The sequence below is a fragment of the Melanaphis sacchari genome, unplaced genomic scaffold, assembly GCF_002803265.2.
Source record: "Melanaphis sacchari strain LSU unplaced genomic scaffold, SCAv2.0 Contig87_pilon_pilon, whole genome shotgun sequence".
In the NCBI taxonomy this organism is placed as follows: domain Eukaryota; kingdom Metazoa; phylum Arthropoda; class Insecta; order Hemiptera; family Aphididae; genus Melanaphis; species Melanaphis sacchari.
In genome coordinates, this window is record NW_020271618.1 from 640992 (window position 1) to 653183 (window position 12192).

The 12192-nt window shown below is 25.8% G+C and overlaps 1 protein-coding gene across 1 annotated transcript; it reads right to left on the reverse strand.

The window, feature by feature from the left end:
* Positions 1-257: 257 nt before the first annotated feature.
* On the reverse strand, positions 258-10537 carry LOC112602383 (phosphate carrier protein, mitochondrial-like). The gene is made up of 7 exons (XM_025350436.1): positions 10441-10537; positions 5889-6049; positions 5725-5799; positions 5495-5656; positions 1706-1884; positions 699-886; positions 258-478 (listed from the first exon to the last, which is right to left on the reverse strand). The coding sequence occupies exons 1-7, from the start codon at positions 10535-10537 to the stop codon at positions 321-323; spliced, it is 1020 nt and encodes a 339-aa protein (XP_025206221.1). The 3' UTR covers positions 258-320.
* Between the last annotated feature and the right edge of the window lie 1655 nt (positions 10538-12192).

The window sequence follows — 12192 nt, forward strand, 5'->3', positions numbered from 1 at the left end:
TTGCTTATTTTAATTTTTTTAAATGCTTATTTGAGTACTTATATTACAGTGTTCAAGCGCTTTTTTAAGCGCTAATTTTGATAATTATAAGTGCTATAAGTCTCGAATCCTGCGATATAACTAATAAAAATATAACTATATTTTACTCTTTGCAATAATATATTCATATATACTATATAGGTACCATATCATTGCGCTATAGGTATTTTTATAGGTATTATAACACAATTACACGCATTCATTTTAAATAACTAGTTTTTAATATATTTTTTAAATAACTCAATATTGTCTAGAACCATCATTATTGTTATTACATAATATTATTGTACGGCTAATTTCTTCTTCAAAGACTCTGGCATTTCTGGTGGTGGTGGTCTGGGTAATCTGAAGAAGACCTTAACTGCATCATAGATAAACCATTGAGCGGCTGTCAATGTTCCTACCATTACAATCCTTGGTCCCAAACCTTGCCATAATCCTAGGTAATAAAATATATCATTAGTAAAATTTTAAACAAATAAAATAAATAATATTATTTCATTTTATGTTATAAAAACAATATGTAAGTAGATTCTTAAAAAAATTAGTAATTCCAAAATTATTGGTTATAGTAAATAATATTTATCACAAAATCTTACAGTTCATGTATGGTGTTTGTATATTTCATAAACTGTATGTACCTACTTAACTACACTTACCCATAAATCCAATTTTCTTAACAATATCTCCAGCAGACGCACCCTTAGCCTGATTCAATTTAGACACTAACGTGTCAGCAGGATGGGAAACAACAGCACAGAATACACCAGCAATGTAACCAGCTCCAAATGTCACAATCAATTGTTCACCTTTAGAGCATTCTGCCCTAGGTTTGGGCACTACATATCTAAAGACAAACATTTATTGCACTGTAAATACCTAATTTCTTACAACATGAATATTTAATAACTATTAAAACAATACATATTATTAAATAATTAAATATGTATGATGTACCTAATAAATTAACCACCTGATACACCTACTTGAAGCCATTATCATACCATATAAAATAATATACCTAATTAGTAGTGATGAGCAACAATATCCATAATTCAATACGATAATCAATATCGTGACAAATTTTTTGTACAGATATTATTTTACTTGTAAGTCCAAGCTAATAGATTCAATAAATTGTATGTACAGTGTAATCAATAAATAATATCTGTCGGCCAATAACGGTTGGTGTATTATCATCCAATATTTATGTTTAATTATGTATGATAATTATTAAATTAAATGAATAATAAATAATAACTAATAACTAATAAGTATTAATTACTAAGTAGGTAATATTTAAATATGTATTTTCGATACAATATCAATATCATCTAACTTACAATATTGCGATACAATAATATTGGAAAAATCGTAACGATGTCGACACAATAATAAATGGCTGACCATCACTACCAATTAAAGTTTCATTTCATTTCAGATTAAGAAATACAAACATTTTTGATTAATCAAGTGTGATTTAATTAAAATTATGAGACTATTAAAACTATTACAAAGAAATAACTAGTCAAACTTGTTCGCGAAAAATTAATTTGACTTTTTTAACTTATTCTGGTAATTACTAAAGATTTTTTCTTAAAGTAAATTTTTCTATATATAATCTAATCATAAAATATTATATGATGCTATAAAAATAATTACATACTTGTACAGCAATTCAATAGTCTTTTCAAAACATGCGAACTTCATCATGGTGTAAGGGATTTGTCTCATCCATAGTGGCACTAAACTTTTGTAAAATCCATTCAATCCTTCAGATTGTTGAATTTTCGGTAAAGCTTCTCTTAAAGTGTTAGCAAATCCTGGTTGAGTTTGGATACGAACCTACAGCCAAAAATATAAAAAAAATAAATAAAATACACATACCTTTCATTATATGCACATTAACAAAATAAATTTAGTTTGCACGTATTTATATTTTTTGCGACGTACTATGTACCTACGTAAAAAATGTGATCAGAGAAGTAGCTCTGTTGTAAAAAGTTTCAAGAGTGGGTATTTCTTCATTGAATAAAATATAATAATGGATATATTTAATTCTTAGAATATTTAATAATTTATTTAGCTATTAGCAATACAGTTTGGTACATTAAAACTAATTTTTTTGGAAAACAGCATATTTCATATATTATACTTTAATAAATGATTATAAAATAACATTAACAATTTTTGCCATTATTTTACATTTTAAAACAAAGCAGCAAATAATTTGTGAAGCTAAACGGTGACACATCACTCGCGGTATTACTAAAACTCTTTATTTTAATAAATAGCAGAATATTTAACAAAAATATATAATAAAAGTAAAAAAAATATAGAAATATGTAACATAAATTTTAGTTTAAAACAGTCAAATAATCCTGCAATATATTTTTTAATAGACTCATTTAATTATCTGCATCTATGACAAATTTGTAATTGAAGATAAATCTTATATAAAAAAAAAAAGTTGTACGTAGTTTTTATTTTTTAAAATACCAAAAAAATAACCTACGAGGAATCTTGTATTAAATTTTTAACCTACTTGACTAAGAATAAAAATAAAAAATAAATTTCAAATGCCAATAGTTTGAAGTTAGTAAATCAATTCCGAAATTTCCTAGCTTGGAATGAATATGATCCGAGGTATAAAATGTATTTTAAAAATGTTGTGATGAATATTGAGAATAATAGTCAATAGAAATTATAGTAGAATGTTTAAACTTTCTTCAGTTTATATTTTTAAAATTAAAAACTGTTCGTGAAAGAAAATACTGTTATTATAATTTTGTAGTTTACGTCCGATTTTGTCAAATTTTAACTTTAAACGCGCATAAAAAATAATCTACCTTTATGTTAAACTGTTTTTTATTTGTGAAAAAAGTACCTACCATTTAAAGAATTTGAAATGTTATTAATTTTATAAATAATTAACACATTTAATTGATTTTGCTAATATTTTATAACACTTATATATATATAAAGGTGACTGTAATTTTAGTATTTTTTATTTCTATAAGAACTAAATTTTTAATTAATACTTGGTGAACAATGTAAATTTCTCTAGTTATTAAATAACTAAAAAATTGATGAATAATATTAATTTTTTTTAATTACACATTCTTATAAAACATAACATGACATATAATGCAATTATTACATTACAACATTGTAATATATTAAAGCAATCTAACTACACAGAATTTAAAAACTATAATAAATAAATAATTAACATAATAACAGTTCTTCGAAATATATGTACATGTATAGAAACTACAAACGTTAAGAAAATCCTGATGTTTCTTAGAAATTAATAGGGGTTTACCGAGAATATGTAACATACCTGACATTAACTATTTAGTACAGGCTTCATAACTTTGTATGATTGTATTATACTATAATATATTGTCGTCTGAGGAGAAAATTGAAGTAAAGACTATAGTTTATGAAGCACTCACTGTGTAATTGTTTGGCTTGTGTTAAATTATTTTGGACACATTATAATCGTGTGCTTACAAAGTTACAGACATTAGTCACCTATTTTAATATGAGTACAAACTACAAAATAATAATTTTAACAGCGAATACTCGTCATTCTGAAAAAGTATAAATCTTTTCACAATATTCTTTTTGGAAAGTTTAAAACAAACGTAACTTTAAAAATGGTAACTGCTCATTATTCTTTTTACCCTTTTTATTAAATTTATATTCATATTTAAACACGTTTAATACACTGTGAGTTAAAAATAAATAATGAAGAATGCTTTTAAAAATCGAATAAAAACAATTAAGATAGCTATAGATAACAAAATAACTTAATCAAAGTATATAAGAACAATTTTGGAGACACATTATTTTCACATGAGGGGAGACGTATTTGTTTTGAAACACAAATAATGATGATGGTAAAATTCGATAGAAAGCAGTGTTTGTAAAAAACGACTGTAGCACTATAAGCCTACTATTGATATAACACATGTGTTATATTTTCTCACGAAATAAAATAAACATATTTTAAAAAAGATTTTTTCGAAATATAAATACAGAGTATATGATATAATATATCCGATATGAGTATAATGAAAACAAGGATTGTATTTTTAAACTTTTATGATACCATCTAAAAAAAAATAAAACAATAAGTAGAACTGTAGTGTACGTAGAAATATGTCATAGTGATGTAAAATCGCATTTTTTTTTTTTTTTAAAAAGAAAGTACGGTTTAGTGGCACACCTAGTGTGTCCGTGTTTCCTGCTTTTAATCCCTTAAAATGTATAAATTATTATTTTTATTACGTCAAAAAATTTTATAATTCATTATAATTTAATTGCCAAAATAAACAGACCTATGTATTCATTAAAGGCAAGTATTAATACATAAATATATTTTTTTAACTATAATGGAATTTAATTTTAATGTTTTAATTTTGTGTATGCAATCAAAAATATAATGAATATTAACATTACCAATAGTAAAAATAACTCTGTATATTACATAAAAAAAATCAATATGTTAGCTTATACATAGCTACCATATTTTTTGTTACATCAATAATTATATAAGTAATTAATTTGACCTGCGTTATAAGTTTAACCCAAGTATAATAGAATGATTTATTGGTTAAAGTATTAAGTAGCTAAGATTTGTTAACTCTAAAATAGAAACATTATAAAATGGGTATCATCTATTTATTGTTTTATTTTTTATGCTTATCATTAATCAGTAAATTAAACAAATACATTTTGTTTAAAGTAAGAATTTTGATAAAATTATGAAAATTTGCAAATTAATTTTGTAGGTAAAAATGCATAGTATTTTTAATACTAATAAATAAGATTTGAAAATTTGATACAAATTCTTCACAAGTTATTATTGATGGAATTGAGCAAAAAAATTTGAAAATAATTCTAGTAATATTTTTTATGAGAGTTTAAAATTAATTTGATATTTTTTATTAGTAGATTTTTTTTTTTGTTGTAATACAAAAAATGAAAAACCATAGTTACTTGAAATGTATTATTATTTTTTACACATGATATAATATTCTTAGTATTTTGATTCTATTTATATATATATTTGACATTTTTTACTTTATATTTTATTTATAAAAAAAAAAAAAAATGCTTCAATATTTAGTATAAGGTCTATTATAAATGATTCTTAGAGCAATTAAAAATATTAAAAATACAGTAATATTTTTATTTATAGATGTTTTAAAATGTTTACAACATTTTTCAAAAGTATGGAAAAATATAAATTCTTAATACTATTAATACAATTTTCAATATTTATACTTTAAAGTATAAATTAAGGGCTTAAAAATGTATTTCTAAAATCCTTGTAAGTTATTTTTACTTCAATTTTTAAAAACGTTTAGTATTTTACTTAATTGTATTATTGGTCCAGTGTGTTTGGTTAACTATATTTTAATTTAATTAATATTACGTAGCTTACTTTTGCAGATTCCATTGGGCTGAGTGCAATATCAGCGAAAAACTCGGCAGATGCGGATGCAGCTAAGTACAACGCTGTTCTGTACACGTATGCGTTCTCTTCACCAATCATCTCCGAATAATGCACTTTGAAAACTTCATACAATCCAAATTTGCACATGCCCTAATATTGAGAACCACCGATTATAAACTCATGTTTAAGCACGAAACATTATTTTTAATCTGACTTACTTGAGCGGCATACCCTAAGAAAGTGGGCGCCCATCCCTTGGCCAACCCTTTAGCACCGTCTTCTTTTAGTGTTACCTATGTATACGTCGTTGTTAAAAAAAAAATTTTTTTTTTTATTATGTTTTCTTTGCAACGTATTAAAATATGTTACTTTCTATACTAACCTTGAAACCATGAACAACGTTCTTGTATTTGGCTTGGTCGACTTGTAAGCGACATTTCACCAAGTCCAGGGGTGTGACCATTGCGTGAGTTATACCACACGACAAGAAACCGCCGAGCCCGCAAAGCAAAAAGTATTTTGTCGATCCAAATGCACAACTGTCTTTAAATAAATAAAATTCATTTTATTATAACGATTTTTCAAATATGAAATGCACGAAAAAAATTATTTAATTGTTAATAAAAAAAAAAGGAAAGGCTCTCTACGGGTTTTTTAAAACCTAATTTCCAAAAAAGTAGATATACTTAATTCAAATTTCAGATGTATACATTGTTTTTAAACCTCAACGTAAGATCTGGCCATGAAATACTAAATTTTAAAACATTTGTATTTTGCAAAATAAACAGTTTGAAGATATTATAATAAATATTAGTATTTCAAATATATAGACAATAAGCACCCACGCTTTCAGTGAAATATTTTTCATAAAAACAACTGTCAACTGATAAGTAAATTATTTCAATCTCTATTATCATTGATTACTTTATTGAGATTTAAAATTATACATAGCAATCTGCAAATTTTCTTCCCTTCGCTCATACGTATAAGTGGCTTGAAGACGGTGGTACATCACACTAAAATTATAAATTCAAAAATATTCTGCGTTTAACATGAGTGTGTATATGCTGGTCATCAGTCGACATCTGTTTTGTTGTTATGCGATATTATAATGGGCAATAATGACTATACATTTCTGTTTTTTTAAATATATGAATACATATAAGTAATGTATCGTTTTATTTTCACATTAACTGTATGATAGTAAGATTTCAAAGCTAGGTATTCACGAGAAAAAAGTAATTTCTAACTTACTTCAAATATGTATTCTATAATTTGTGGTTATTTATCAGTTAATTAATTTTACATAAACACTAAGTTAATTTTAATTAATAAAATGAACAATAAAACCACAAAGAATCAAAATATATTTTTATTAGTAGGTAAAAATAATTATTGTATTGGAAAAAATCATAAATATTATTTTATAATGTTATTATATATTGTGAATACTAAACTGGACGAAATTAGGCATCAAATTTAGTTATTTTGTTGTAATTTAAAATTATTCATGGGTACCTTGAAACTTTTACATATATTGATAGATTTTATTATATGCAATAATATTTAAACCTGTTTATACCGTTTTAGAGTAAATCAGTATTTAATCAATAAAGTCATTAATAATAAATTAAACAAAAAACTAATTACAACATTCGTATTAATTAATAATTTAAGAAAATATGATATTATCGGCTTAATTTTATCCAATCTACTAAATTAGTAATAATAAAATAAATTCTGTAATAGCAGTATAAGAATGTAATAAAATAAACTGAATAATATAGACTGAAATCTATCTTCGCTTAAAATCATCTTTAGTTAGCAATGATTTACCGTTGAATTAAAATGTAGCATATACGATGATCCATTCAATGAAGTGTACCTCCTACACTCAACCTGTCTTACAGCGTAACATTTACTTACTGCTCACTTACCTATATTAAAGAGTTAAAAAAATAAATAGTTCACTTGCCAACCTTGAAAATATTTATATAGATTTATGATCGTAAGAGAAACAAATTATATAAATATTATAATTTATACTTTTAAATAAAGTTTGTTATGCCAAAATATACACCACTCTATCTCGCTTGGACACATAATCCTTTCATCATCTATACACAAAGACTAATCAATATTATTATAAACTGAAATAGCTTAATACGATTTTGCCTTGATAATTTATATTAAATATTTTCACAAGGTTTGTCAAAAATATTTTTTTTAAAACAAATTGATAAATGCTCCTATTTTAATTGGGTTTTGAATTAAACTTAACTGTCAGTAATCTTATTTAAAAAAAAAAACTAAATATGTTTCAAAATTAAAATTTAAACGAAATATGAATAAGTAACAGTTGGATTTAAAATGTATTCTACATACTACGAAAAGTCTTAACATTTTTGAATATTAAACAAGCGTGGTTTTTTTTTTTTAATTTAATTATTATCAATTATACTTCCAATAGTTAACTCATCTTCTTCGACAATTTTTTTTGTCAAGAATTAACAATGATTTCGAAATTGAAATAATAGATAGGTAATAATAAAGGTATACTCTGAGATCAGATTTTCTATTTGATTTTATATTTCATTCCATATTTTTATTTATATTACTTAAATGTTAAAGTTTTTGATAGATTTTCCAAATTACAGATGTCATTTAAAACTACTTATCCACAAATGTATTTCTTTAAAATTCTTACATAGAACTATAAATAATCACTACAATATATCAGGTTAATTACAATCAAAAACCTACTTTTAATGCATTCAATCGAATAATTTAATTAAAACTTTATTCGGGAGTAGTTTTAAACTTTAAAAATAAACCCACTCAGAAACCATACTTAATCTTGAAACCACTTCTGCAAATAATTATTTACTATATAATATACCTAATACAAAGTACCTACTAACTAAATTATGTTTTCAAGTTATGTGAAGGTAGGTATATCAGCATGCCATAACAACAAAAATAATTTTTAGAAATACCATATTGAATATCTAAATTATCTAATTTATAAACGAATGTAATATGAACATCACTAAGGTATAATCATATTTATGAAATAATCATAATTTTATATTAATAAATAAATTACATTATAATATAATTATCATACGTTTTATTAATGTATTTCTAATGTATATCTTTACTTCAGGTAAAAGATTTTATTGAAACTTTGTAGCATTTCATTTAGAGTTAAAGACTAATGTATTATGGATATATATATATAAAGTATAATTTTCAAACAAATGAAAAGAGATTGCCTTCTGACAGTACCATCTATTTCAATCAGAAATCCAATAGCAATCACTTAAATATTTATATTTTGATTATATTTGGGTAGATAGTAAAAGAAAAAAAACCATAAATCTTATAGATACATCTATCTACTAAATTTGTTCGTGTAAAGTAAATTAATTAAATATTTTTTTTTTTTTTTTTTTTTATATTAAATACAATGTTAGTCATAAAATGGCACCTATACTGTTACCATATAATGTATGTATATATATTTAAAAAACAATACGCATCTATTTATGAGTGATAATATTAATACAATTTACTTCAGATCAAATATTTGATGCTTTTGATTTTTATTAAATGAAAAATTAAAAACAATTTTTGCTTATTAAATTTAAAAAGTAAATATTATAATATTATAATATTCCACAATATTATTCAATTTTATTAATATTGCGACGCTACTAAAATATAACTAAAAATTATTGTTACAGATATTTAGTATAACAATCAAAAATATAATTATTTAAAACAATAATGATTATACTTGGAAATCTACTCATAGATTCATGTATCTGGTAAAATGACTTTCACATTTAGTAACAACAATTAAACATAAAATTATTTATAAAAATTAAACTTTTAAAATGTCTGACCCAGATATTACTTTTGTGTATTATAATTAATGACATATTGTTATGCTTTTCAAAATTTTCAAAACTTTACTATGCATTAACAAGTAATTGCAACTGTCGATTATTATGATATTCGTTGATTTTTCCAATTTAATTAATATTCATCGAATTGGAATAGGAAAAAAAAAGTAATTAAATTGCGGACTTCTAAATTCAGAATTGTATAGGTACTATTTAATAATTACCGACATTATGTACCTTATATAAAAACATTAATAACTAATACTGAAAACCACATATATTATATTTGTTATTTCTTTTAAACGCGTCGATGCAAAGCCGGGCAAAATTATCAGCGAAACGAAATCCGGGCTTGCGCACACGTTAATCTTGACCACAGCTATTTCTACAAAAATATCGATAGGTACCTTTACTGGGCATTATCCAAAAGTGACCGCGTAGCAATTGTCTATTAAAATAGATTAGCTGTTATTTGAGTCATCTACATTAGGCTTATATGAAAGTTTAGACTTTTTCGTAGGGGCCTAAGGACGTGTCGGAATTAACTTACGAATAACATAAATTTAGAATTGTTTCATATGAAAATAATATGTATTAGATATAATATACCATAACAATTTTAATGAAGTACTGTTTATTGATACGTTACATACAACTGTATACTCATTTAAAGTAATCGTGTTTTTCGGGTGGCATATTTAACGAAAATCAACGCTAACCTCGATGAACGATAAAGCCATTGTGAAAAATCACGGGAATGTGCTTTCTTGGGCGTTCACTCTTTTGAATGTACAATTTTTGAACGAAATTTAAACGGACACTATGAATACATGTGTCTAATATTTGAATGAAAATGATTAATCAATGCCATGTGTCCAGGTTCAACGAAGGCAAACCCCGCAAGCCCTACTGTAGATAATTAAATCGAATTTCGCGTAGCGCCGTCAAATGTCACCCAATCGAGAATAACCCGACGGATTGTGTCAGTTAATCGACGAATTATGAGTACATGTTTGTGTATTATACCTTCGACGACGGCCGCGGCCATGGTGCCGTTGGAGCTGAAGTCGGGCGACGGGAACACTTGCCGCCCCGCTTGGACAATTTCCTGTGAAGACCGCATGACGATTTGATTCGACGTTTTATTAAAAAATTGTGTGATAATATATGATTATTTTCTACTCGCTGACGGAACGGCGGCGGCGGTTTTTGTGCGGACTGCGCGACACACACACACACACTGGCGGCAGCAACGGTCGGATCGTCGATCTTGTAGAGCCGCGTGTGTCGAAATACGGCGGAAATCGCTGACCCAAATAATCCTAATGTCAATGCCAATTGTGACAACAAACGATAAAAAAAATAAAATTGCAAAGTACGAGTGCGGTACAGTAATAGAAAATCACTGGCACCGGCGCTTTTCCTACTTAGCAGGGCTGCGGCGGCAGTTTCGCAAACGCGCGTAACGGTATAGGTATTATTATTAGCTCCACGGCGGCGAGGCGGTCTGTCGTAACCTCCGCCGTGTCCGCGTCGGCAGTTCTGTTCACTAATTGTACGCTTGCCAATGGGTTGCTGCAAGTACACGCGTGAGGTAGGCAGTACTTAGAATTTTCGTCCCTCTTCTACCCCCCGATTACGACGAGGTCTGCGTGAAATCCAAAATCCACACATTTTTGATTTCAAAACAGGACTAACAGCTACGCAATTTCGACCGGAGGAGGGGATTTGACCGTTTCGACGTACCCGCAAAATTGTATTTTATCGATGCTAAGAAAACTGTACCCATATTGTACGGTATTATTCAATGTCACAAGGACTCTATTAAATAGTTAATATCGGGCACGTTAAATATTCTCAATAAACCAGTGTTAATGTATAGGAAACACCGGATATTAAGCGTTTTCTAAATTTTCGTAATTCCTACTCATATACATCTAGAGCAAAATAACGTTATTGCGTTATTTTATTATTAATATGTAAAGCTAGGATTTTAACGACCCAAAAACTTTAAGAGATAACCAAAAAATGTACATAGATGAGCGAAAAAAAATTTAATTTTAACTATATTATAGATTTATCAATTGAATACAATAATTTCAACAGCGAAATTGGACAGTGGTTGAAATGGATATTCGGTTAGCCATGATTAAATGCAAAAGAAGTGAAAGCTTTACTAAAAATTTTTGTCAGTTTTTCTTGATAACCGAAAGTTAAAAAAATTCTGCGATTATATAAGTAATAATTATATTGATGAAATATCAAAATTTAATCCAAAAATGTAGGCATCTTCTTCAATTTCTTCGGAACGAACTACAAACAGTTACGAATCATTTCATTCAAAATTTAATACTCAATTCAACAAAGCACATCCTAATGTATGTTTGTTTTCGCATGTATTAAATTTAAAAATTCAAACTGATACATATATAATATAAGAGAGCTCAATAATAATGCAATAAGTAAAAATACAAATTATGAACAAAAAAAATATACAGAAACAATTTTTGAAGACTATTTAAATAAAAAAAAAATGATAGATTTAAGTATATAAAACTGGCATCAAAGCACTATTCTGAAAAATAAATCAATTAATATTATTATTATATTTTATTGTTACATTTTAATTATTATTTACTATTATTTTTTATTTTTACTATATTATTTTTGCTTTTTTAGTGTTTTTTAAATAAATTGTAAAACATATTATTTTACTATTTTAATACATTTTACTTACGAGAATGTTTGAAATGTTTATATTTAAATTTAAAAAATTAT

Coding starts and splice junctions, on each gene's coding strand:
- LOC112602383 (XM_025350436.1), bottom strand. CDS start 10,537: ATGCGGTCTTCACAGGAAATTGTCCAAGCGGGGCGGCAAGTGTTCCCG. Junction 5,800..5,888: donor ACGTTGTTCATGGTTTCAAG/GTTAGTATAGAA, acceptor ACGTATACATAG/GTAACACTAAAAGAAGACGG. Junction 479..698: donor TAAGAAAATTGGATTTATGG/GTAAGTGTAGTT, acceptor TTTATTACCTAG/GATTATGGCAAGGTTTGGGA.